The sequence below is a fragment of the Mya arenaria genome, chromosome 1, assembly GCF_026914265.1.
Source record: "Mya arenaria isolate MELC-2E11 chromosome 1, ASM2691426v1".
Lineage (NCBI taxonomy): Eukaryota > Metazoa > Mollusca > Bivalvia > Myida > Myidae > Mya > Mya arenaria.
Window position 1 is genome coordinate 61000610 of NC_069122.1, and position 27918 is coordinate 61028527.

Here is a 27918-nt window from a genome sequence, read left to right on the forward strand (position 1 = left end):
ACCCCTTCTTATAGAGTTAGTTAGATTTATATTTTAGCACTTTCATCAGGATCAATAAAGTGTTCAACTAGAATAACTGGTCTAAAATGTTTTAGTATAAAACAACCAAATTATGTCCCTTGACATGTGCTTTAGGTCATGTCCCTTGTTTTCAAAACTGCCACTTTGTAGACATTCCTAAACTTATATGACAATGTTCTTTAGAATTGTATTTGACCAATGGTTGCATTTTATTCAAAGATTGTGTTGAAAAATGATTAAATCGTTAACAATTTGTGCATCAGGAAATAGTATTTGTAGACATTATAATACAGGTTGGGTAGAAAATTGTTTTAGTAAGTGGTAATGGGCAAGGAGGAGTTCAGAAACACATAGCTAGTCTATAACAGCTGCGTGTTATAACATTAATCTAGAAATTGGCACATTTGCATGAGAGGTATTTCATTATAACATTGCCATTTTCATAACACGAAAATATTCCAATGCAATCTGCAATTATTGTTTTTTTGTTGTTTCCTTTGTTGTTTCACTTTGAAGAACTACTTGCATGAAATATGTGCTTAAGTGATCAAGATGTGAAGTAACAATTTAGGACGTAACTATGCATTTTCGCAATCCTTGCATGCTTTTATGTTCGAGTTGTCAATTTGGTGAATATCATGATAATCATTTGAAAGATCTATGATTTGCTTCTAAACACCTTGGTGCATCTAAGTGCATCTCCAGATGATACGTAATTAATATACACATAATACAAACTTGCAGAGAGAGTGAATATTTTGGGATATTTGGTAAGTATTTTGCATGCACTGAGTTAATCAGTGCATGGTATTTTGAAACAACAATGATCTGCTTTTAGAAGATTTGTTTTATTTTGGTTCATGTTTCTTGAAATATTTTGAATGAAAGGGTTATCAGGTTTTTTGACTGATTTTTCGTCACAGTGTCCTCACTCTGTTTCGGGAAAAAGGGGCTGTAACCCTGGATGTGGAAATTTGAACAAACTAGGGAATTTTCATAATACATTTTCAACTAAAATCATCATGATAATCATAACTATACTATGGCGTTACCACTTATCAAAATTATCTAAGATTTTAAAAGATACATGCTTCTATTTATGATTCATTATGCTTTGTGATAATCATAATTTAGGACATTTTATGGGTGTTCATCCAGAGGTGGAAACTTGAATTCTTATGGAGGACAAAAATACTTTTTTATGGGTCTGCAGCTCAATTATTATTCTGTATATAAAAAGACATGCGACATTATTTTTGGCCTGTTTTAGGCTTTCCAATAAAGTTTGATATACTTGGTGTGGTCACAGGATAGAATGGTCAACATTTGTCATATATATGATGTATATAAATGTGCTTTAAGTTTAGTATGTGAAAAGTCATGCAATTGTAAAATTGCGGCCAAAGTGATTTTTCCGAACAAACATGTATTGAAAATATTGAGAATATGTCATATGGGTACGAAATTTATAATAGCATTTTTTGACATATAGGTACTATTATAAATAGGTAGTATGATAAATTATGCTTATTGCAGCGTTTGTGTTGGCAGTGTCAGCTGAACCGCATACAGACAGTAGCTTGAGTATTTATTATCCAATCATAAGGAACTCTTGAATGGTGAAAGTATTTGTCGACACTCTGTCTCAGTTAAGTTCAGTCGTAAGATGAATGGCTCCCAACTTACACCAGATTATGCCTTTGTATACAATGTAGTTGGTTACATTATTTTCTTGTGCGGACATTAATTTTAAACACTAAATTCTTAAAGCATTAATAATGCAATCATGATGAAACTTGGTTTCAGTGGTCTGATGAATTGCCCAGTAAGAGGAGAGTTATGCCCCCTTAACATTGAAATACTGTTAAGATATAGTAACTGTTATAAACAGACAAATTTTTTATATATACCCCACAGTTTAGCCCCTTGAACAATAGCATTGTATTATATTTGATTCTAAAACAATGAGGGCTGGCGACATACCCATTTCCACAGAATTCTAGTTATTCAACGAATATGAATATAGTCCATACACATTAATGTAATTAACTATTACTCATAAGATTTCTCCTCAATATAGAAGCCTCCCCCTCTATGAGCGTAATGAAGGTATTTCGTAACCTCCTTCACGTAATTCAAATCTTATTATGAAAATTGAAAATGTAAATTAGAAAATTACTTTCTGATTTTACTGTCTTTGATCTCTGCCCTGGTTTGACTACAAGTCGATGAATATGTTTTTGGTAAATTGCAAAATTTGATTTATTTAGAGATCAGATAACGCTATTCAGTCCTCAGTCAACAACTCTACCAAAGTATTTGCCATAAAATACCACTTTCAATCGAAAAAAGACATGTTTCGATTTCGTTTTTAAGTGTTATAAATTTTGAAGGTGTAAAGGTATCAATCAATTCTACACAATCTCAATATAAAAGATAAATAAAGGTATTAGAAAGGTAATGACATTTAAAGAATTGTCATGATAAATTAAGGAAATATATTGGTTGTTTGCTGCAAAACTAGGTTTTATTAAAGAGGGGAGATTAGTAAAACTTCGCATAGGCCTGAAAAAAATATCCCTGTTCATCTTTAAAAAAAATAAAATGCAATGTTTTATTGAAATATTTACATAAACTTTGCAGTTGTTGAGATTTGCTCATTCAATCATGCAATTTACGTGCATTCATTCATGCAGTCACCAGGAAATACAGCCACAACTGATCAATCATCTTAACAAAGATGGTTAAAATTGCAAATATGCCAACCTAAGACATGGATTTTTGGATCCATGATCTGATTTTTAAGGAATATATATATGCCATCTTGTAGGGTACCAAGTAATACATCGCCATTTCTCATCTCACAAACTGTAAAAAACTACTTCTATAAATTTAAGTGTACTTATAAAATACCAAAGACATTGTAGGTGTAGCAAGTTGCTGCAGCTTAAGTGTTCATTGAGTTAATTAGTTCATGGCTTCACGCACACCTTTCAGAGCCATGTATTTCATGCACTGTATTTCGTTTATAATGCTACGTTTATTATTAGGCTCCATGATCAATTCAATTCATTTCGTGTGCCGTGACACAATAATTATTCTCTAACCTGAGTTTCAACAATGTTATAGTACTAATGTATTAATAATTAAACAAACTTTTACCATTGGTCTCTGTTGCTCCATTTGATTCAATCCGCCTTATTTTTGATACATGAAATGTAAGTTTATAATCTATACGTATGTCCCTTGATTAACTGTGGACATCTTTCTGCTCTAGAATATTTTTTTTGTGTCACATGTGAACTATCACAAACACATACGGATTACTCTAATCGGCTTATGTGTCGTTGTATTCCATTTCAATACACGTTCACTTTGTGTAGAGTCTTCAAAGTTGCTATGCAAATTTGTCATGTTCAGTAGATGACCCCTTTTGATTTTGGGGTCCATAGGTCAAAGGTCAATGTCATGGTGACCATTACTAGAAATAATATGTGCTCTTTTGAATCCGATCATCACTTTTAACAACTGGTGATCAGTCTTCAAACATATATGCACATTGGTCTTGTTCTGTAGATCACTATGTTAGGGTCAATAGGTCAAGTGTCAAGATCGTGGTGACCTTTACTGCTGGAAAACCTATAGGCACTCCTGACAGGCAACATATTTAATTCAGTATTAGTAATATTTAGTTCTAGTCTTTAGAATATTGAGCAACAATGTTTTGTTATATAATACATAAGTGCTTTTAAAATTATTTATTCATTTGAATCATGCCATTCTGTTATGTGGATAAAATGGGTTGAGATGGAAAATCAGTAGGTTTAACCTGTGCCTTCATGGTCCTACAACAGTGGACAAAATAGATTTGACCTAAAACGAACTTATATATATATATAATGTCATGGTTATATGCTGCGGATGGACTACTGAACAGTTTTGTGGACTTTGCAGTTTTACGTTTATTCAGCATTTTGTTCGTCATTTGAGAGATTTAAGCTCTTCATCCCTTCTTATCCCACCTCCCCCACTGTTCATTCCAAAAACCTAACTAACCATTTATCCTCTGTGTATTGTGTTATTGCAAATCGGGAGTAATTTAAACGAAATAGTTGCTAATTGCGACAGCTACTTTAAATGATTTAAGTATTTATGTTGTCACAGTATTAATACGAAATACTTTAGTGTATTTAGAATAATGAGTCTTCTATGATTTACGTGTTTGTCCGCAATCCCTCGAATTAAGTTCATGAATAAGGCCTGTCATTGTGGCAAAAATCGGCAGATAGTTTGACGAGATCTATTACAAAGAGCGCACTATCGCAAATACTCCAGTTGTAATAAAAACATTATAATTGAATTTTGTAAAAGATTATAAAAAGACGGGTTTTTACAAATAGTCGATACAAAGCTGAAAAGGCATTTAAAGTAGCTGGTGGAATTTTTGTAAACAGTTAAGATTGTTAGCTGAATTTAGTTGATCTACATATGATTAATATTTTGTGAATAATTAAGAGGGATATTTTTTGTGCAAAAATTGAAACATTCGCAAGCTGTTACTAAATTAATTGTTTCTATCCTGACTTGGATTAATTATTATTGATAGCAGTTGTACCGACTCCCAATACATTGAACTCAAAAAACTTGATACAGCACAAATTATTGTAGAAAATCAAAACGGTGTATAGTTTCACTTTAGATATTATAATATCCAGTTACCATCTAGTAATTTGAAACACTGAACAACTGATTCATAATATTTCTGGAGTATTTGTGTACAAGTTATAAAAATAACATTATTTACAGAAGCATTGAGTGTGACCATTGGTAAACCAAGGAAAAAACTTTTGATATTGTTGAAAAACATCACCGAGGAAGAGAATATAAACTTGTATCACTAAGTATTGAAATTTCTTTACATTTTATTGTGAGGTTAAATCAAGATATAGTGTTTTCTATACTCACCGAGTTAATTTCGACTACTACATTGCTCGCTGCATTACCAGGTTACGTCCGAAACAACCATCAATTTCAATGTCGATCACTTACGGAGATATTTCGGAGTATCTGAAGAATAGGCCGATTCTTTTGGCAAACTATCCTCAGGTTTGCAAACTTTTTCATCTTTCGTTGATTGTAATATATTATGTAACTATTTTGTCATTTGCATTGTGTCTATGAAAAATGAGCTTTGAATCTTTTCTTGCATTTTATGTGCATTCTGAATTTGTTTCATACTTATTTTACCGCCTTACTGCCTTGACAAATGTCTTTTTCACAGCTGGACATTATTATGTAAAAGCGATCTGTCTTTCAAAATAGTTTTGGTTATGTTAGAAATGTTGATGCACAAATAATTTACACTGTATATTAGTTTCATGTACATTTCTGATTATTTATATGTTTACTGCAGTACTCATGTCCCATGTGCACGTCCGCGTCACCTTATTATTGCGTTAAAGATGTGACCTTGACTCCAGCAGATTGAAAATGTTGTACCCTCTTGGAACTGAGCAAAAATTAACTGATACCCATGTATTGAGGATGTTGTGCAGCCTAGTATGTAGGCCTGTCTCTCCAGTGAGAAGTAAGGGGTTCAATTACTGCAAGGGTGGTCTAGTCATGTAGGTGTCTGCCTTCTCAGAAAGGTAGTGGTCCTGATCACCACCAGGGTGAGAGTGGTCTAGTGGTATAGGTGTCTGCCTCTCATCCAAGAGGTGGGCTTGATCCCCACCAGGGTGAGAGTGGTCTAGTGGTATAGGTGTCTGCCTCTCACCCAAGAGGTGGGTTTGATCCGCACCAGGGTTACCTGCTCATGAACTCTTAGAATGGACACCAGCTCTTGTCTCTACCAAGGAAACGCACTCGAGAGTGGTCTATTTGTGTAGGTGTCTGCCTCTCACCCTAGGAAGAGGTAGAAGTCTCTATCCCCACCAGGGTGAGAATGGTCTAGTTGTTTGTATGTGTCTGCCTCTCACCCAAGAGGTGGGTTTGATTCCCACCAGGGTGAGAGTGGTCTAGTTGTTTGTATGTGTCTGCCTCTCAACCAAGAGGTGGGTTTGATTCCCACCAGGGTGAGAGTGGTCTAGTTGTTTGTATGTGTCTGCCTCTCACCCAAGAGGTGGGTTTGATTCCCACCAGGGTGAGAATGGTCTAGTTGTTTGTATGTGTCTGCCTCTCACCCAAGAGGTGGGTTTGATCCCCACCAGGGTGAGAATGGTCTAGTTGTTTGTATGTGTCTGCCTCTCATCCAAGAGGTGGGTTTGATCCCCACCAGGGTGAGAGTGGTCTAGTGGTATAGGTGTCTGCCTCTCATCCAAGAGGTGGGTTTGATCCCCACCAGGGTGAGAGTGGTCTAGTGGTATAGGTGTCTGCCTCTCATCCAAGAGGTGGGTTTGATCCCCACCTGAGAGTTATTTGCTCATGATCTCTTAGAATGAACACCACATCACCTTAGTGCAATAACTGAATAACTGCATATAGAAATAGAAGAAGATATTGAGTTCTTGCACTAGACCAGTACTTGTCTGTACCCAGTGTTTTTTTTAGGCCTGATTTGGGGCCGAAATTCGGCCCCATTCCCCTCTCCAAAAAGTATATATTTTTTCCCCTATTTCAGTAAAAAATTCCCCTCCGGACGATGTCAAAATCGTCCTCTGAAATAACTTTGCCGATCGTAATTACGGCACTTTTCAATACGGTAAACGCAGTTTGGCGCCGCATTTTACACGTAGTGATCATACGTGCTAGTCTCCCTTGATTGATCGGTATCGTTCAAGCGCTCGGAAAATTAATTATATTACGATTATACGAAAAAACAAGCGTCCCATGATCAATTTATTAAAGAGGAAGGCAAAGCTTTAATGATTTTTGCATTTATACATTTTCCCCTTTTTGCCCTTTTACGACGCGATTTTCCCCTCCTGGCGGGCCCTGGCCCCATTCCCCTAAAAGTGAAAAAAAACACTGGTACCAAGAAAACACAGTTGAGAGTTGTTCATATCTGTCTGCACAATCAAGCTTAAATAAATAAGTATAAATAAACCAGCAGGTGTTGGGTTTGATTCTCAGCAGCTCAGTCTAGTGACTGCTAGCTAGCTTGGGCAGACTTGTATATTTGTCTTTAATGATACACAAATATCTATTTATGAAACCTGGATTGAACAGTCATACTTGAGCTTTCTTCCCTATCAAGCTGAATTTAATCTTATGTATGTTATGTTTTTTTTATGATGAGAAGAATTGAGGCAACTGTTCATAAAGTAACATATACCGAAAGTGTACCGGCCCCAAGTGGGGTTGGGGGCAATATTTGTCTATGTCAGGTGTCAGAAGTACAACACGCCCCAAAAAGAACACGGAATAAGGAAAATGCAAGAAGCTGCAGAAGAAACAGCAACATGCAAAACAAACTATTGTGCAATAGAATTTACACTCTTGAAGAGATCTCGCAGTCATTAATGCTATTTTTGGAAGGGGCGAGAACAAGTCTAAATAATACTTTTTATTTTTGCCTCATGGTGCTTGTAGATACTTCACTTTCAAACCTTATCTTCTAGAAACACTTATTTCCTTAGATCAGATGTGAAAGTAAAGTGAACAATTCAAGTTAAATGTTTTTCTTTTTCTTTTTTTGTAATAACCGTATTGATGTCTCCCCCTACGCTGCAGACGAGACATATTGGTTTACTGGAGGGTGTTCCTACAATCCAGGGGAGACATATTGGTTTAAGGGAGGGCGTTCCTTCAATCTAGGGGAGACATATTGGTTTAAGGGAGGGTGTTCCTACAATCCAGGGGAGACATATTGGTTTAAGGGAGGGCGTTCTATCAATCCAGGGGAGACATATTGGTTTAAGGGAGGGCGTTCCTACAATGCAGGGGAGACATATTGGTTTAAGGGAGGGCGTTCCTACAATCCAGGGGAGACATATTGGTTTAAGGGAGGGTGTTCCTACAATCCAGGGGAGACATATTGGTTTAAGGGAGGGTGTTCCTACAATCCAGGGGAGACATATTGGTTTAAGGGAGGGCGTTCCTACAATCCAGGGGAGACATATTGGTTTAAGGGAGGGTGTTCCTACAATCCAGGGGAGACATATTGGTTTAAGGGAGGGTGTTCCTACAATCCAGGGGAGACATATTGGTTTAAGGGAGGGTGTTCCTACAATCCAGGGGAGACATATTGGTTTAAGGGAGGGTGTTCCTACAATCTAGGGGAGACATATTGGTTTAAGGGAGGGTGTTCCTACAATCTAGGGGAGACATATTGGTTTAAGGGAGGGTGTTCCTACAATCCAGGGGAGACATATTGGTTTAAGGGAGGGTGTTCCTACAATCCAGGGGAGACATATTGGTTTAAGGGAGGGTGTTCCTACAATCCAGGGGAGACATATTGGTTTAAGGGAGGGCGTTCCTTCAATCCAGGGGAGACATATTGGTTTAAGGGAGGGCGTTCCTACAATCTAGGGGAGACATATTGGTTTAAGGGAGGGCGTTCCTACAATCTAGGGGAGACATATTGGTTTAAGGGAGGGCGTTCCTTCAATCTAGGGGAGACATATTGGTTTAAGGGAGGGCGTTCCTACAATCTAGGGGAGACATATTGGTTTAAGGGAGGGTGTGCCTATGATGCGGGGGAGACATATTGGTTTAAGGGAGGGTGTCCCTATGATGTGGGGAAGACATTGGTTTAAGGGAGGGTGTTCCTACAATCTAGGGGAGACATATTGGTTTAAGGGAGGGTGTGCCTATGATGTGGGGGAGACATATTGGTTTAAGGGAGGGTGTGCCTATGATGCGGGGGAGACATATTGGTTTAAGGGAGGGTGTTCCTACAATCTAGGGGAGACATATTGGTTTAAGGGAGGGTGTGCCTATGATGTGGGGGGGGGGGGACATATTGGTTTAAGGGAGGGTGTTCCTACAATCTAGGGGAGACATAATGGTTTAAGGGAGGGTGTGCCTATGATGTGGGGGGGGGACATATTGGTTTAAGGGAGGGTGTTCCTACAATCTAGGGGAGACATATTGGTTTAAGGGAGGGTGTGCCTATGATGTGGGGGAGACATATTGGTTTAAGGGAGGGCGTTCCTACAATCTAGGGGAGACATATTGGTTTAAGGGAGGGTGTGCCTATGATGTGGGGGGGGGGGGGGGGACATATTGGTTTAAGGGAGGGTGTGCCTATGATGTGTGGGGGGGGACATATTGGTTTAAGGGAGGGCATCCCTATGATGTGGGGGAGACATATTGGTTTAAGGGAGGACGTTCCTACAATCTAGGGGAGACATATTGGTTTAAGGGAGGGTGTCCCTATGATATGGGGGGGGACATATTGGTTTAAGGGAGGGTGTCCCTTTGATGCAGGGGAGACATATTGATTTAAGGGAGGGTGTTCCTATGATGCTGGGGGAGCATATTGGTTTAAGGATGGGTTTCCCAAATTGGTTTAAGGGCAGGTGTCCCTAGAATGCAGAGGGGACATATTGGTTTAAGGGATTGTGTGTAAAGGGAGGGTATCCCTACGATGCAGGGGAGATTTTGGTTTTAGGGAGGTTGTGTTAAAGGAGGGTGTTCCTATGATGCAGGGGAGACATTTTGGTTTAAGGGAGGGTGCCCCTACGATGAAGGGGAGACATATTGGTTAAAAGGAGGGTGTCCATCAGACCCTCTATCCATCACACTTTTGTGGAGGATTTTCATAAAACCCTATATTTTCATGAAGCAGTGCTCATTTTTATGTTCACTTTATCAAGATGTTGTGCAGAACCCACAGTACAGGCGTGCCAGCTAAACGTTAAGGTCACAGTGTAAGGTCATAGATGTGAACCATAGATTTCATGCCCACATCATATCTCCTAAACAATATATCATATCGACATCATATCTCCTTGAAAGATTTTCATGAAACTTTGGTAAAATATTTATCATATTTATACAACATACATAACCCTCATTTCAGTTGTGCTTGCTCAAGGTAAAGGTCATAGTTCAAGGACAAAGGTTTAAGACATAGATTTTATTTCAGCTTCATTTTTCCTAAAATCCTTGAAGGATTTTCCTAAAACTTAAATTTTCACGTAACCGACACAACACCCACAATCCACTCCACAGCTTATTTTTGAAAAAAAAATGTGCGAAAATTGCTATGTTGACATGATATCTAACCATAAAACAGCTACTTTATGATAGGTACCTGATTCTTATGGCGATGACAAATTTGATATTTCCATAAAAAATTGTCCTACATTTCATTAGATAATTGCCATCAGGTGTGAGGGTCCTGTCATGCTCTTAACTCAACCCAATTTCATAAAGTGACTTTTGACACCCAGGAAAGATGGTATGATTTTTGCATTACTTTGACAAATTATCCTGTCGTATTTTTAGATACAATGGTGATTTAATGGTGCCTGAAATTGGTGTATTTAACTCTTATGACAAAATAACATGACTGACACACTAATACTTAATGTTTCTTTCTAAAACTAGGTCTTCATGTGCATGCATGGATGAAATGTAGGAATTTAAAGAATATGAGCAAAGAAGTCTAACTTACATTAAACATAGAAGTATATAAAAGTTTTCACTTCTATTTCCAAAGTATAAATATCGCGAGCAACTGCAGAGTTATATTACTTTTTTGCAAGCAGCCGGGGGGTTGGAGACAGGGCCGGGGGTTTGGAGACAGGGCCGGGGGTTTGGAGACAGGGACGGGGGGTTGGAGACAGGGACAGGGGCTTGGAGACAGGGACGGGGGGTTGGAGACAGGGCCGGGGGGTTGGAGACAGGGCCGGGGGCTTGGAGACAGGGACGGGGTCGGAGACAGGGACAGGGGTTTGGAGACAGGGCCGGGGGGTTGGAGACAGGAACAGAGGGTTGGAGACAGGGACAGGGGCTTGGAGACAGGGACGGGGGGTTGGAGACAGGGGCGGAGATTTGGAGACAGGGGCGGGGGGTTGGAGACAGGGACGGAGGGTTGGGCAATGCAGGTTACATATCATTGCATCACACAATGTTGTTTTGTTTCCTGACTATAAGAGTCTTAGATAGTCCTGATAAATCCATCACAATCAATGCCTCTACAATAAATCAGGAAATCTAAGCTGAAATTATGACAGCGAGAGCCACTGGCTTGAAAGAAAATCTTCTTTAATGTTACTTTTTCAACTGCTCTATAATTAATGCAAGAAATGAAAAATTTAACTTGTTTGTATGTTTATGTGGACAAGGTTTTCAACAGTCAACATTAAATCAAAACAGGCCATTTTGATTATAATGAATGTCATTTTGATTCAAACATCATTTTCATACAATGTATGTATGTGGCCTGCCTTTAATCAACAGTAATTAGTGAGACATAATTTCAGGTTTTGCATCTCAAATATGGTACTTAAGTTTTTAGTATTGTCAACACTAGTTTTTTTTTATAGAAACCTGGCCTTATTTATTTGATCCCCTTGCAAGCTCAAAAGATTCTTTTACTGAAATATGACCCCAAAAGTTTGACACTTGTTAGTTTATTTATTATAAACGACAGTTGAATGAAAATGTGGAATGCGAAACTATCATCGGAATATTTTGATTGACTACTGTTTATTATGAAGCGAAGCGAAAATATGTAAACCATATTAATGCGCTATCATGTCACAGCAATTTAGTTTTATAGCAGCAGCTGAATATAAATTCATTAATAAACATACAAAGATTGAATAATTTTTATTGCAGTGGTTGAAATAATGTTATTTTCGGAAGAAATATGAAACTGCTGATTTTTTTTTTCAATTTTGCTGACCTATTTCTTGTCAAAGTGGAAGATTTAAAACAGGGGGCATATATCAAGCTGTAAGGATGCAAGATAGACTTAACTTAGAGAACAGCACAAGGTATTATATGGGGTTAAATGTTTCATTTTTATGTTTAATAGTCTGGAATGAAATACCTTACTTATAATTGAAAACTGAAGTTCAAGTATTTATAGTTTCAAATATCCAGACAATATTTTTATATTATTCATCATTTTCAAAGTACTGTATTAAGGTTGCACTCTTACAGACTGACTGTCTCATAATCAGCTGATTTTGGCATCAATGTGTTCATTTCAGTCATTTAAGATAACTCATAATGTTTGGAATATTGCTGAAATTTCAAAGCGTTTAATAGTGACGCTTTTAATCATAAAACATCAATTTTTAAACATAAAAATAAAACTGTGATCAGCTCTTTTGTCAGCAGTCTTCGTTATATCACTGGTTTCCAGACATTTACGCAAAAATGGCTTGATCCAGGACATAACGAAAGATTGTGAAAGTGAAGCTTTAAGAGTAAATTGAACCAATTGTTCATATTGAACAGCTGTTAAAGAAAGACAAGAAAGATAGATTGTTGGTCCGATTTTAGTCAGCCTTTATATGAGGTAGTGGTTCAGATGTGTGTCTTACAAAACATATATTGAACTTAAGCATATACATCTCATGGTTATAATTACAAAACATATATTATATGCATGAAAGAAACTATGAATAAATTTGCAATATATTATTTACAAACATGTTATACAATATAATGGAAACTAAGGATAATTCTTATTGTAATGTATGTGAGTTTAAAATGTGATTCTTTTCATTCAAGTCTCTTATCCTGAAAGTCCTAAACCTGTAAACAGAGGTATATTATTAGATTTTTTTAAAAATGATTTAAATTTCTTCATACTTCTGATTTCTAACATAAAATCTAAATATCTTTATATTGTCTGTTGTACATCCTTATATATTGAACAAAATTAAAGAATGCAATTAGATTGAAAAAATAAAGATATAATTGATGAACATGGACATAATTAACAAACAAGTAATGTTGACAATGTTAAAGGGACATAACTGACCAACAAGGAACATAACTGCCTAACAAGGGACATAACTGTCTAACAAGGGACATAATTGACAGACAGGGGACATAATTGACAAACAGGGGACATAATTGACTAAGGCAACATGGGATGTTATTGACCGAGGTGAAATTGGATGTAAATGACCAAGGCTGTATCAGATATAATTCTCAAAAGGCCATAATTGTCCAACCAGGGATATGATTAAACAATTTAAGGGATCCATATTTGACCAAAAAGGGATATAATTGTGTTTTGAAAAAGATGGCTGAAGAAATATTGTACAATCATAGCAAATTATTGTTTAACACTTTTCTATAATGTCGCATAAATATTCAAATTGCTATATAAAGCATATAGTTGTATATTAAATCATATTTGTATCTTAATATCAAAGTTATGCCCCTTACCTTAAAAATATTCATGATCTAGGGTTGCTAAGCTTAGTGGTCTGCTAACAGATGTTGGTTTGTTTTAATTCACAACAGCTCACTCTGATGTTTTAGTGCATTCTAATGATAATTTAATGATATATTTACATGCCAGGGCCTGTCTGCAGTGATTTTATGTTTTGGCACAAACACTCAATTCAGAAAGAAAAAAAATCAACTTTCAATTATCTTTGTCATTAAATTTGAAAGTAAAATCAATCAGTGCTCTTGGAATGGCTCAAATTACATTTAATTCAACATTTGAGAATTATTTTGCTGCCGTAAACTTAAAATAAATGCCCTCAAAATGTTTAATGATATTTTAATTGCAAACTGCGACTATATACTCAAATTTTACAAAACATACTTGACATGTTTTATGTGACATTCTGACTTCTATCTAGAGTGAGTTAATAACAAATAAAATTCATAGAAAAGCAGACATAATGAAAAATACTTAGATGACTGTTAAATGCGTTTTCTTATAGTTTTTTTTATTCCATAATGAAATAATGTCAAAGTGGCTACAAACGTTTTAAATAGAATATTGTATAATGGGTACGTCCCAACATAGGAAACATGATATGCTATTAAAATGTAATCAAGTTTAACTCATCTGATATATATTACATATTTACTCCCCTTACACATAAATTTAGAAATAAATTATAAAATTAAAGTATCTTATCTAATAAATAATCTATTTGTATTTCTTACTGTAATGGTTTCATGCTCAGAGTTATAAGTCTCATTAGCAAAAGCTTCCAACATCCAGCTAATGAGCTCATATCCAGCATGTTGAGGACTTATGGTGTGTGAGAAATACCAGAACGTACTAAAACTATTTATACTATTTTTTTTGTCAGTTATTACCTTCTGGCATTGAAACCCCACAATTTGTTGTTTTATCTCCCATGTGTAGGATGTTAAGCAACAAACTCAATTATGAGTTTTTTAATTTCCAACATAAGTGCAAACAGTGATGTAATATTTACCTTGAACCCAAGGTTTTTAGAGAAATTTGAATTATTTCCCTTTAAACACTAAGAAAACAATACAGATGACATGCTGTACTGCAGTTTCAATTTTCGAAAAATATTTTAGAGTAACCCTTATTTATAAACTAAAGTTGGCTTATGTAAAAAGCTGAGTCTGACTATAATTTAGTATGATGAATAGCCTTTTGCACCTACCCATACTATTGTTGCCATGATTTGAAACCCTGTAATATTGCTAAGCCTTGAAACCTTGTATTATTGCTAGGCTTTGTCCATGCTCTTGGTTTTCAAACATTGTGCAATGCTAGCTACTAAGGCGTTAAGCTTTTGCTGAGCTTTGAAACCCGGCAAACTCCTAGGCTATTACTCATACTAGGTTTTTGCTCACACTAAGTTTTGAAACCATGTGCAACTCCTATGCCTTTTACTCATGCTGAGTTCTGAAAAACCTTTTGCAATGCTAGGTCTTGAAAAATGCTCGTGCTAGGTTTTGGGACCATGATCAATGCTAGGTCTTGAAAAATGCTCGTGCTAGGTTTTGGGACCATGTGCAATGCTAGGTCTTGAAAATTGCTCGTGCTAGGTTTTGGGACCATGTGCAATGCTAGGTCTTGAAAATTGCTCATGCTAGGTTTTGGGACCATGTGCAATGCTAGGTCTTTTGATCATCCTGGGTTCAAACCCTGCACAGCTACGTCTAATCTGGGTTTTGAAACCAAGTTAAAATGCTGTAGACCTTTTGTTCATGCAAGGTATTGAGACATTGTGCAATGCTGGGCCTTTTCATTATGTTGGGTTCGAAACCTTGTTCACTGCTAGGTTTAATCTGGATTTTGAAACTTTGTTCCAATGCAATAGGTATTTTGTTCATGCTAGGTTTTGTATCCTTATGCATTGCTAGGTATTTTGTTCATGCTAGGTTTTGTATCCTTATGCATTGCTAGGTATTTTGTTCATGCTAGGAATTGAAACCTTGTGCATTGATAGGTATTTTGTTCATGCTAGGAATTGAAACCTTGTGCATTGATAGGTATTTTGTTCGTGCTAGGATTTGAAACCTTGTGCATTGATAGGTATTTTGTTCGTGCTAGGATTTGAAACCTTGTGCATTGATAGGTATTTTGTTCGTGCTAGGATTTGAAACCTTGTGCATTGATAGGTATTTTGTTCGTGCTAGGATTTGAAACCTTGTGCATTGATAGGTATTTTGTTCGTGCTAGGATTTGTAACCTTGTGCATTGATAGGTATTTTGTTCATGCTAGGATTTGTAACCTTGTGCATTGATAGGTATTTTGTTTGTGCTAGGATTTGAAACCTTGTGCATTGATAGGTATTTTGTTCATGCTAGGATTTGTAACCTTGTGCATTGATAGGTATTTTGTTCATGCTAGGATTTGAAACCTTGTGCATTGATAGGTATTTTGTTCATGCTAGGATTTGAAACCTTGTGCATTGATAGGTATTTTGTTCGTGCTAGGATTTGAAACCTTGTGCATTGATAGATATTTTATTCGTGCTAGGATTTGTAACCTTGTGCATTGATAGGTATTTTGTTTGTGCTAGGATTTGAAACCTTGCGCATTGATAGGTATTTTGTTCATGCTAGGATTTGTAACCTTGTGCCTATACCAAGTTGTGCGATAACTATTTCTGGTTGGGTCCTGAACTGGTATCTTGTGCCGGCAAGCATACATTAAGTAGCAATTAAAAAACGAATTTAATAAAGAGACTTGATGTAATTGTGCAAATGTTCATAAAGGGTTTGGTGCATTGTTGTTTAAGATATGTTTAAATGAGAGCATTCATCATAATCTGAAGCTTTATAAGAGCTGAGGGTCATGTTTCGGCCAAAGAAAGATAACATTACAACTTACAATTTCAAATGAGAATAGCAATGTATTAAGATTCTCTTTCAATTGTCTGTGAAACGATTAGGGTTGAAAGCTTGGTACAACAGATTTATTATCATAGTAAAATACCAGAGGATAGTATTAGTTTCAGAGGAATCCTCTTTCAAATTCATGTAAACAATCTTGAAATGGATTGTAAACATGGTTATATCTCTGACCAGTAAAAATAATATTATTATCATTTATTCTGCTCTTTGTGGCTATTGTTATAGTTTCACCAGATTATAATGTTTTAAGGGGGAGGCGCCATTATGTGACTTAAGTTTAATACTATGTTTATGGCTAAGTTTTTATGAACAGATTTGCAAAAGTGGCAATTGTTACCATGCAGGCAAATGTTTATGTGCATATATGTAAATACACATTGGCATAATTTTACCCTCAGAGACAACTTAGCCCCATATATGGAGGTTGGGTGAATTTGCCACCTGGGGGAAATATGTGCATATGAACACAACTTAAGATATTTGAAGTGCCATAAGGGCAGGAAATGAGTAACTTCGATTGTATCCTGTATTGACTGGTATGACATCTTGATTCAAGTTTGTAATAAGGATGCTTTTATTAGTATACGTAGCCAGTAAAGACTCAGTTTTATAAATTTGTTAGGTTATGAGGCTTTTAAGTGCGCATACAGGATGTAACCTTGGTTGGAGCTAACCGGTTTACTTCAAAGAGCCCTTTTGGTGTCAGACATCATTATTACAAGTCATTTACGTAAGTTCTAGTAGTAGTGGTATAGTGTGCCCAGGACAGAATTCACGCACAGCGCCTGAGTTGAAGCAAACTTCAAAAACCTGAGTAGCTCAGTCAGTGGTAATTTGCCTGACCAATGACCGAGTTGGTAGCAACCCTGACCAATAGCTCAGTTAGTAGTACGCCTAACCAATGACTGAGATGGTAGCAACCCTGACCAATAGCTCAGTTAGTAGTACGCCTGACCAATGGCTGAGATGGTAGCACCCCTGACCAATAGCTCAGTCAGTAGTACGCCTAACCAATGGCTGAGATCATAGCACCCCTGATCTATTGGTTAGTCAGTTGCATGCCTGACCAATGACTGAGATGGTAGCAACCCTGACCAATAGCTCAGTCAGTAGTACGCCTAACCAATGACTGAGACGGTAGCAACCCTGACCAATAGCTCAGTCTGTAGCATGCCTGACCAATGACTGAGATGGTAGCACCCCTGACCAATAGCTCAGTCTATAGCGCACATGACCTAATTCTCAGTCAGTTGCACAGCTGACCAATAGCTCAGTACGTAGCAAACCTTACCAATAATTGAATCTGCTACTATGCCTGGTAGCGTGCCTGACTGCTGACTGCAAAGACAATTGAACCTTAGGTTTGAGTCTCAACAAAACTACAAGCTATTGCTAATTATTAAATCTACTCACAGTATCTTAGGTGAGTTTGAACAAACCATATATCAGCACCCCTGTACCCCCTGCACCCCCTCTTTCTGATGCCTTTGAAGTTAGAAGAGGTTTTGTATAATAAGTTAACATACTCATATGAACTCTCAAACCAACATTAGAATTCATAATTTCTCAATTATGTGGAAAACTGTAATTAAGTCATTAATACATTTATAACACCAGTGAAGTGTGGTATAAAAAGTTTGAATTACGCATAATCTATCGTCTACTCATTTACTTTCAAAGAAAATGGGCTTTGATTTGAAATAAATTGTCTGTTTGACGTTTATTACAATTCATTATTTTACATCAAAATTTATCATTGTGATACTAAGCATTTTGCCTTTCAATAGGCTTATATCAGTCAACATTATTTACCAATTAACACATGATACATTAAATGAGGCTAATACATCATTATACGGAGAATTGTTTTTATGCAAAATAATGTTATTTTTGAACAATTCAGTCATATACGTATTACAATGAAAGTGTCCATTAAAGTTACTGAACCAGTTTTCAAAAACAGACATTATTTACAAAAAATTATATTTTGAAGTTTTAAATTCTGGAGTGTGTTGTGTGTTTGTGGGTGTATGCGCAGGGGAGGGGTGTATGTGCAGGGGAGGGGTGTATGTGCAGGGGAGGGGTGTATACGCAGGGGAGGGGTGTATGTGCAGGGGAGGGGTGTATGTGCAGGGGAGGGGTGTATGTGCAGGGGAGGGGTGTATGCGCAGGGGAGGGGTGTATGTGCAGGGGAGGGGTGTAAGTGCAGGGGAGGGTTGTATGTGCAGGGGAGGGGTGTATGTGCAGGGGAGGGGTGTATACGCAGGGGAGGGGTGTATGTGCAGGGGAGGGGTGTATGTGCAGGGGAGGGGTGTATGTGCAGGGGAGGGGTGTATGTGCAGGGGAGGGGTGTATACGCAGGGGAGGGGTGTATGTGCAGGGGAGGGGTGTATGTGCAGGGGAGGGGTGTATGCGCAGGGGAGGGGTGTATGCGCAGGGGAGGGGTGTATGTGCAGGGGAGGGGTGTATGTGCAGGGGAGGGGTGTATGTGCAGGGGAGGGGTGTATGCGCAGGGGAGGGGTGTATACGCAGGGGAGGGGTGTATACGCAGGGGAGGGGTGTATGTGCAGGGGAGGGGTGTATGTGCAGGGGAGGGGTGTATGCGCAGGGGAGGGGTGTATGTGCAGGGGAGGGGTGTATGCGCAGGGGAGGGGTGTATGTGCAGGGGAGGGGTGTATGCGCAGGGGAGGGGTAGGTTGTTTTTTTGCAGGTTGGATGGGTGTATACTTTGCATGCCTCTCCAGTTTGTTAATACGTAAAGTCAGCATTGAAAAACCTTAATTATATACAATTTTGTAGTATTTGAGCAGAGTCTATCAACAACATTTGATTAATTTTGTTTTTAGGACAAAAGTTAAATAATTCATACCACTATTCAAGTGTCCACAGGAAATGCCAATATTTCTGACATTCATAATTCACCTTGTTCAATATTTTCCTACAATTTATCATAGATACTGCCACATGTGTTGGTAACATTTTGCCTTGCCTGCAGATTTTGTTCCAATCAAACAATTGACTGACGGCTTGTGTAGCATTTAGATGGGGCGACAGCTTAAGTGTCTCCAAAGCTGAGTCATGACCATTCCTGGCTCACAATATTTTATGTTCCCAGCAAAATTGCAGTGACATTTACGTACCATTGCCTAGATGCCTGATAAGGATTGGTCTCTGTCTGTTCTGTGTCTAAATGTCAGCTAAGACAATAAGTTTAAGGGGCAAAGTCATACCTCTGTTGGGAAGGGTCTTACTTCTGTCAATGTCTCAGTTGTGAAGATAATGGTCATTTGTGAAGATATTGGTCTCACTTGTGAAGGAAATGGTCTCATTTGTGAAGATAATGGTCTCATTGATGAAGATAATGGTCTTACTTGTGAAGATAATGGTCTCACTTGTTAAGATAATGGTCATTTGTGAAAATAATGGTCTCATTTGTGAAGATAATGGTCTCACTTGTGAAGATAATGGTCTCACTCATGAAGATAATGGTCATTTGTGAAGATAATGGTCTCATTTGTGAAGATAATGGTCTCATTTGTGAAGATAATGGTCTCATTTGTGAAGATAATGGTCATTTGTGAAGATAATGGTCTAATTTGTGAAGATAATGGTCTAATTTGTGAAGATAATGGTCATTTGTGAAGATAATGGTTTCATTTGTGAAGATAATGGTCTCATTTGTGAAGATAATGGTCATTTGTGAAGATAATGGTCTCATTTGTGAATGTCAGGGTCTCACTTGTGAATGTCAGGGTGTCACTTGTGAAGATCAGGGTCTCATTTTAGAGTTGTTTTCTCTTTTGAAAATCAAGGTCCATTTTCCTACGTTGATAAGGAATATTTTAGTATATCTCAGATGATATTCTTGTAGATAAACCCATTTGGAATATAAACTCAGTTTGATTGAAATGCACCAAGATGTGTAGAAAGTTTACTAGGAAGATTTGAAATTGCACTCAAAACCACTTACTTTTGGATTTGATTAATATGCTTATTTATGATAAGAAGAAATATAAATATATACAAATGTGCATGTGAACATAGGAAAACCCATATAAATGTCTCTTAAGAGTCATTAATATGAAGGGACGTTAAGTTAGAGCCTTAGTATAAAGACAAGATTGATCAGTTTGGATTATCACTTCCATTGTTAACAAAGTGATTTTTGTCTATTTTCATGTGCTGTCTTTGCTGATTGCTTCGACATATTAGGTAAGTGAGTTTATATTTCACATTAAAGATTTCAACATAACTGCCATGACCTGCACCTATATCATGCCTTGTGGATCTGGTGGGGATTGAACCTATGACCTGTCAAACTGCAGGTTGCAATAATTCTTTCATCTAGCTCAATAGTGAGCAATAGTAAGACAGCGTGGTGGTCCAATATAGCCAATATCTTGTGACATTACCTCCCTTACTTTTATATTTATAGCATCATTATAAACATTGTTTGTGCCAGAGACTTAGCTAAAAACAGAAGTACAGTATTTTATGCACAATATTGTTAGTAACTAGTAATGTTGATTGTTTTATGTCTATTTCACTTGATGCATTTTTTTGTATCATTTAAAATTTACATTTAAATTTTCGTTTGTTTAAAGTGTAGTTTGTTATCTCCCTTTAATTCCCCTTTGTGGCAAGATTAGTCACTAGAGTTACCTCTCTTGATAATAAAATTGTTATCTGCCTTTATTTGTGCTTTCTATTATTATTTTTATATTACATTTAATACTTTAGAGCTCTTCATAGCTTTGGACTTGTGTGTCACCTTGACAGAGCTAATGACTTGTGTGTCACCTCTGCAGAGCTTATGACTTGTGTGTCACCTCTGTTTAGCTGATGACTCTTGTGTCACATCTGCAGAGCTTATGACTTGTGTATCACATCTGCAGAGCTTATGTCTTGTGTGTCACATCTGTAGAGCTTATGACTTGTGTGTCACCTCTGCAGAGCTTATGACTTGTGTGTCACCTCTACAGAGCTAATGACTTGTTGATCTCCTCTGCAGAGGTGACATTCAAGTCGTAAGCTCTACAGAGGTTACAAACAGGTCATTGTTTAAAACTTGTATGTCACCTCTACAGAACTTAAGACTTGTTGATCTCCTCTTCAGAGCTTTTGAATTGTTGGTCTATTCTGCAGAGTCACCTCAAAACTTGCTGCCTTCAAATCAATAAAAAATTGTGTTATTTCCCTTTAATGTATTTCCTTATATTGCCAGGCAGATGAAAATATAGTTCCAATATCTACAAACTATATTACGACCATTTGTTTTAATGGTAACACGAAATATTCAGTTTAATTAGTTTAAGTTGACGGTAACAATGAAATTAATTATTTAAAAAGTTATTTTGTCCTTCGGCCTGAGGGGTGAATACATCGTTAATCAAGTCATTACATGAGTGCAAATGAATAAATACTCAGTTAAATGGTATTGTTTTGGATAATAAATAAATGTAGGAGTTTTTTTCTTTCAGCATGTTTGCTTTCAAAACTTTAATAAAATGTAATATAAGTCAGTTCAAAGAATAAGTCCTCCTGTTCAAATAGATTAATATTTTTGATTAAATTTAGATATGAAGGAAAAATGAATGCCAATATTGTTATATTAAACATGAAATTGATGTTTATGGAGAAAAAAGGTCGGTGGCATTTTCTGATTATAACTCTTTTCAAAGATTATCGTTGTGTATTTCGTGAATCATTGTAAAAATAAACTGAATGCTTATTGTCAAGGCTGTTATAAAGCTTGCAGGGCTGTTCCATATCATGTTTGTTATAACAGTCTTAGGTAAAGAAAACCCATATTTACATTATGCAGTATTAAAGTATAGATTAGATCATCCAACCCTGCCCATGTGCATTCAAACGATGTGGCAAGTGGGGGGAGGGGGGGGGGGGCGTATAGATATTATGAGAAAAAAAGCTGGCAAATTAAGGGTAGAGTCCAGGGTAGAGTCACCTTGTTTGACCAGCCCTCCCAGAGTTATCCCCCTTGGAACAGACATTCTTCATCCCGCATAAGTTATCTGCTCCTGAAATCACTGTTATTTCTTTATAGAATTTTGAAAATAAAATGTAATTGTAATAATGTATTCAATGAGACTATGGTGACATGGATAATAAAGAATTGACATTCTAGATTTGATTTATGTCGAAATTTACTTCCGTTTACTCTCAAAAAAAAAGTTCCTGCTTTAGAAAAGTCTGTTGAATTGCAGGGCTAATCAATGTTTTTTATTGGTTCTATGCAGTAAAAATGTCCGTCTGACTGACTTTCCAGGTCAGAGAGATACAACCATTTCCTTCCCTGCTTGGACAAACATATTTAAGGAAAATAAAATATTTAAAAAAAAACAGAATTTATTATAAAAAAAATGCAAAAGGGAATTTAATTAACTGACATCATAACTGATGAACCCTAGGCCAGTCAAGAAAGAAGTTGAGCTAATATTGTTGAATAAAATTTGTTCAAGAGAATAAATATACAGAAAATTGAATAGTTTCTTTCAAGGCAGTTACTATCCAACAGCTTGATGACAGAATGGAACAACTGAATTCACTTTTAATTACAATGGCCTTAAAAGGATCCATAAAACACTACCATACATTACAATGAGATTACAATGTTTTATCATAGGGGCCTTCTAATAGAACATAATGTTTTGTGTGAAATAAATTGGGGAGGGAGCGCTAAGAGAGCTAAGGGAGTAAGCTTCTGCCTTGCGCCCCTGCATGTACCTCAGAACCCAGAGATATTTGGTTTTAAGTGTTGACACTCATCTTTATGCACCTGCATAGAAAATAATCATCTTGCACCAGTCAGGAGTTTAAAGGGTCACTACAGGGGTCAGGTAAGGTATCCAGATAACTAGGGCCTTTTTCATCACTTTATATGGCTTAACTGCCACTTAAGGCCCTTAAGTCTGTAGAGTGCCCTTTGTTATGTCTGGGTTTAATATGATATTAAGATAGTTCTTAATTCCACAGCACTGTGTTAGAATGATAGTGATATGGGGGTTGTATGATTTCAAAGGGGCCATGACAAATAAATCTTAAATGTTTCTACTTTCAATAAATTTTGGGATCATTTAATGGCTGCATTAATTTAAGCAGTTTAGAAAATAATTTCAAACCTAAATGATATATTTGAATTGTTGTACTTCAAGCAGCATCAATAACCTGCGAAGGTAAAGGCAAGTTTATGTGGCATTGTTGACCACTCTAAGAATTCATAACAACAAACATACATTTAAAATAAGCTGTACATAGACCCTTTACTGGGTCCTTAAACCAGCACTATCATAGTTGGATCAAACCCTTGACACTGGACTAGAATCTGATGTGTTATGGTTCTGCTTGGCCATGCAGACACATCCTACAAAGAGCGCAATAAATCTTGGTAAAAATATTACTTATAATTAAATTACTGTTCACACTAAAATTTGATCCAACATTTTTGAAAGACTTTCTATACTGTCTATGGGTGGGTAAAAATAATTGTACCATTCATGATTCTAGACATTTCATTTGTCAAAATTGTTACCAGTTTATCACTACCTTCATGTTGCTATCGTTCCCGTCTTGCCTAATTTTCCCTGCAATCATGTGTTAGGAAACACCTTGTGTCTGAATGTCTCTTGATATTTTCAGCCCTAAAATAAGAAACACCTGTTGCTTTATTTCAGTTTATAATGACTGAAAATAATTGAAGTTTGAAAATCTTGGCAGCAACATTTTTTTTAACACAATTAAATTAATTTTTGTTTAAGCTCTATGAAATAATGTAATAATGAAAGCAAAATAATGATTCAAGTTCCTGTTAAGTTTGCTGTTGCCTTGCACAGGGAAAGCCAGGTTATATTCAATTTATTGCTAACATTTACAGTGATTTTTCTATATCACTCATTAGTCATGTATAGTCATCATAGCTATGGCACAGGGTATTGGTACACATGTTTACAAGGACAAGATGGGGAAATGTGTGACAAGTTCCATCACTCTGGCTAACATTTGTTTCAGAGTTATGCCTTCTTGACCAAAAATTGACAGTGTTTGGCAATCCCTGATAGTGCATCCCCTGATGGTGCATCTCCTGATGGTGCATACTCTAGTGGTGCATCCTCTTGTGGTGTATCCTCTTGTGGTGCATCCTCTAGCAATGCATCCCCTGGTGGTGCATCCTCTGGTGGTGCATCTTCTAGTGGTTCATCCTCTGTTGGTGTATTCTCTGGTGGTGCCTTCACTGGCGATGCATCCTCTAGCGGTGTGTCCTCTGGTGGTGCATCCTCTGGTTTTGCATCCTCTGGTGGTGCATCCTCTGGTTTTGCATCCTCTGGTGGTGCATCCCCTGCTGGTGCATCCCCTGATGGTGCATCACCTGGTGGTGTATTCTCTGGTGGTGCATCCCCTGATGGTCCATCCCTTGATGGTGCATTCTCTGGTGGTGCATCCTCTAGCGGTGTATCCTCTTGTGGTGCATCCTCTAGTTCTGCATCCTGTGCTGGTGCATCCTCTGATGGTGCATCCCCTGGTGGTGTATCCTCTGGTGGTGCATCCCCTGGTGATGCATCCCCTGGTGGTGCATCCTCTGGTGGTTCATCCTCTGGTGGTGCATCCCCAAATGGTGCATCCCCTGGTGGTGCATCCCCTGATGGTGCATCCCCTGGTGGTGTATCATCTGGTGGTATATCCTCTAGCGGTGTATCCTCTGGTGGTGCATCCCCTGATGGTGCATCCCCTGGTGGTGTGTGGTTCATCCTCTGGTGATGCATCTTCTGTTGGTGCATGGTACTTCCTCTGGTGGTGCGCAGTGCATCTTCTGTTGATGCATGGTACATCCTCTGGTGGTGCATGGTGCATCTTCTGTTCGTGTGTGGTTCATCCTCTGAAGGTGCATGATGCATTTTCAGCTGGTGCATGGTTCATCCTCTGGTGGTGCATCTTCCTGTGGTACATGGTGCATCTTCTGGTGGTGCATGGTGCATCCTCTGATGGTGCATTTGTATTGTTGATGTTACACAATAATAGAAATTGTATTCTTCCTTATATGCTCCACAATATTATCAACATTAATACTTCATTTTCCGAAACTTGTAAGTGATTAGCTGGACTCTGTATTTTCTGTTGGTTAGGGACAAAATCCTCTAACTATTAAGCAGATTAAGTTCCTGATAGTTGTATTTGCATCTAGATTTGGGTTACATCTTTTTATCTCAAGCTTGTTCAGATTACCTCATATGCAGAAGATTCGGCCAAGATTGTTAGGAAAAATGGGGCGTTAACCTTAGACATAATTGTGGCCATTTCTTTCCGCATTACAAATCTCATGTTTGTTATTATGTTTTGTTACAGTAATTTGGACATAATTTTCTTGTGATTACCTTAAAGTTCAAGTTATTTAAAGTCAGGGTGGTATATGTCAAAATTGTCACTTTGTTGTAAATGAAAATTTGATTTAATTTAGTACTCGCTAAATAGTTTTATTACAACTGAACAGACAGGTGTGATTGTCAAGCGAAGTTGATCAGTTTCTATGTCAAGAAAGCATTTGAGGGAGAAGTAAAGAAATTGTTCTTTTTTTCCATTAATGACAAAATTAATAGGTCTGCTATTTATCATTATATAAAACAGTAGGCAGTTGTGTTTTGGTGGATTATATTTTCAACATTTTTCCCCTAATTTGGATCCCCTCATGTGAAACTGTGAAGTGACAGGTTTATTTGCAATTTACGTTCTAAAATTTTGGTCGACAACCATGAAAGCTTGATGATGTTAAATTCATTGTAGTTTTTATATGCTTTCATAACAAGAAAACCTTACAACTCTTCAATGTTTTCATGCTTTATTTGGTTCTAATATTCTATTTTAAACAAATTTTCAGATATTTATGATACATGTTTTTGTGCTGTAAACAATTTTTTCTATAATACTGTCAGTTTGTACAGTCTGTACAGTTAAGATTACTCAATGTAACTGGAGCCATAACTAGAGTCGAACTACGTAGAAGTTTCATGTCTTTGCAACAAAATTTAATGCAGATTATTTAGTGTCCTTGTGTTAGCATTTTTCGTCTTTCAAGTTTACTATCCCAACGACAACTTCTGATTGATATAATAGATAAAGGTGAAACTAGCTACTGTTGATAACTTGAGATAAAGCTGGTTTGAAGTGACTAAATCCGTGAAGGATATTAGTACCAGACTCACCCTTAATTATCAAATATTTTACATCTCTAGCGTAAACAGCTCTTAAAACAGTAAAGCTGGATTACTACGTGATTTATCCGACCCCGGAGGTAAGTTATTTTTTCCATCATCTTCATCAAATTGAACACATTTATAAACTGTTAATTAATCATTGTTTTTTTGTGGGGTTGAAATAATAACGAGATTTCATAGTGGTTTCATCCAGTCACTTCTACCTCAATTTTTATGTTTTGAACACATTTTTAAACTGTTAAATTGCATTTTGCACATATTTTTATCAATTATTTAGCTAATTTTGCATGCTAAGTTAATTTCAGACTTTAACTTATGCACATATTTTGATTATTTTTCATTTGCAGATATAATTCTTATGCAACATTCTTTTCATGAGGTCCTGCTTTGGAGTACAATTTTGCGACAGTTGGTTTGATACACATAAGTTCTGTATCATAATGCACAATGTTATTTGCGCATGTTCCCTCAAAAACGAGATCAGCTACAAACATTGAAATCCCTCTGGTCAACAGTTTATGCCTCGTGAAGCTGTTCCATCGTCTAGAAGCATAATCTCTAAATGAAAGAGTTATCTCCCCTCAGATTACAGATAAGTAATGCCATAAAAGCCACATGTGGAACATCGAGTCCATCCAACCACCATAGAAGCACAATAAAAACAAAGGAATTACACATGAGTAATAGTCGCTGACAAAGCTGTCTTTAGAAGGGGAGCTTATATATTTCCCTGTATTCCTCTGCATTTTCTCTAATAAACGATATATCGGTTTTGAACCGCTGGAGAATTGAGAAGCTGTTTTCCCAAGGGAGGTAATGAAAGAAATTCTGTCATATTCAATATCTTGAGCCTCTTCCTATAGCATCCAGAAGCCTGTGTCTACAATAACATAGTTTGCAGTCATTCAGGCATCAAAATGAGGATGTACATTTTAGAGCCATATTCTGGTCTTTCTTACGAAGAATTTCTGAAAGTATCATATTACCAAAACTGCATTTTCATGCAATAAGTCCATCTTTTCATTAATTAGTAGTAATTTTGTTATATTTTTGTCAGCCTTGCTCAAATAAATTAAATGTCTCCCCCATTCATGTTAAGACATATTGTTTTTGCCCTGTCTGTCAGTCGGTATGTCACACTTCATTTCCGCTTATTTACTATAGAGCGCTTGGACCCAGGAGCTTTGTACTTGTATGAATGGTTCATCATAACCAATTTATGACCCCTATTGATTTTGAGATCAGAAGATTAAAGGTCAAGGTGGCAGTGACCTTGAGGCGAAAAAACGGGTTCTTTATAACAGAATATCCTTTAGGTCCAGGAACTTCATAATTGGAATGCAAGTTAGTCATGACTAGTGGATGACCCCTATTTTAAGATCAGCAGGTTAAAGGTCAAGGTCCTGGTGACCTTCTGGAGAAAAACAAAATGTTGGCTGTGATCTTAAAAGGGTTTCA

The 27918-nt window shown here is 37.1% G+C and overlaps 1 protein-coding gene across 8 annotated transcripts in view; it reads left to right on the forward strand.

Moving 5' to 3' along the window:
* Nucleotides 1-27918, forward strand: part of LOC128231363 (RNA-binding motif, single-stranded-interacting protein 2-like) — a 130502-nt gene that overhangs the window by 29231 nt on the left and 73353 nt on the right. The window contains exon 1 of one of the 8 annotated variants that reach the window (XM_052944120.1): nt 4768-5127. The exons of 5 other annotated variants lie outside the window; for them this stretch is intronic. In XM_052944120.1, the coding sequence (XP_052800080.1) occupies nt 5056-5127 (72 nt within the window). In that variant the 5' untranslated portion in view covers nt 4768-5055. Of the gene's footprint in view, nt 1-4767; nt 5128-20322; nt 20450-26231; nt 26538-27918 lie in introns of those variants that run through there. 2 more of the 8 variants (XM_052944190.1, XM_052944163.1) reach the window with 2 other exon arrangements.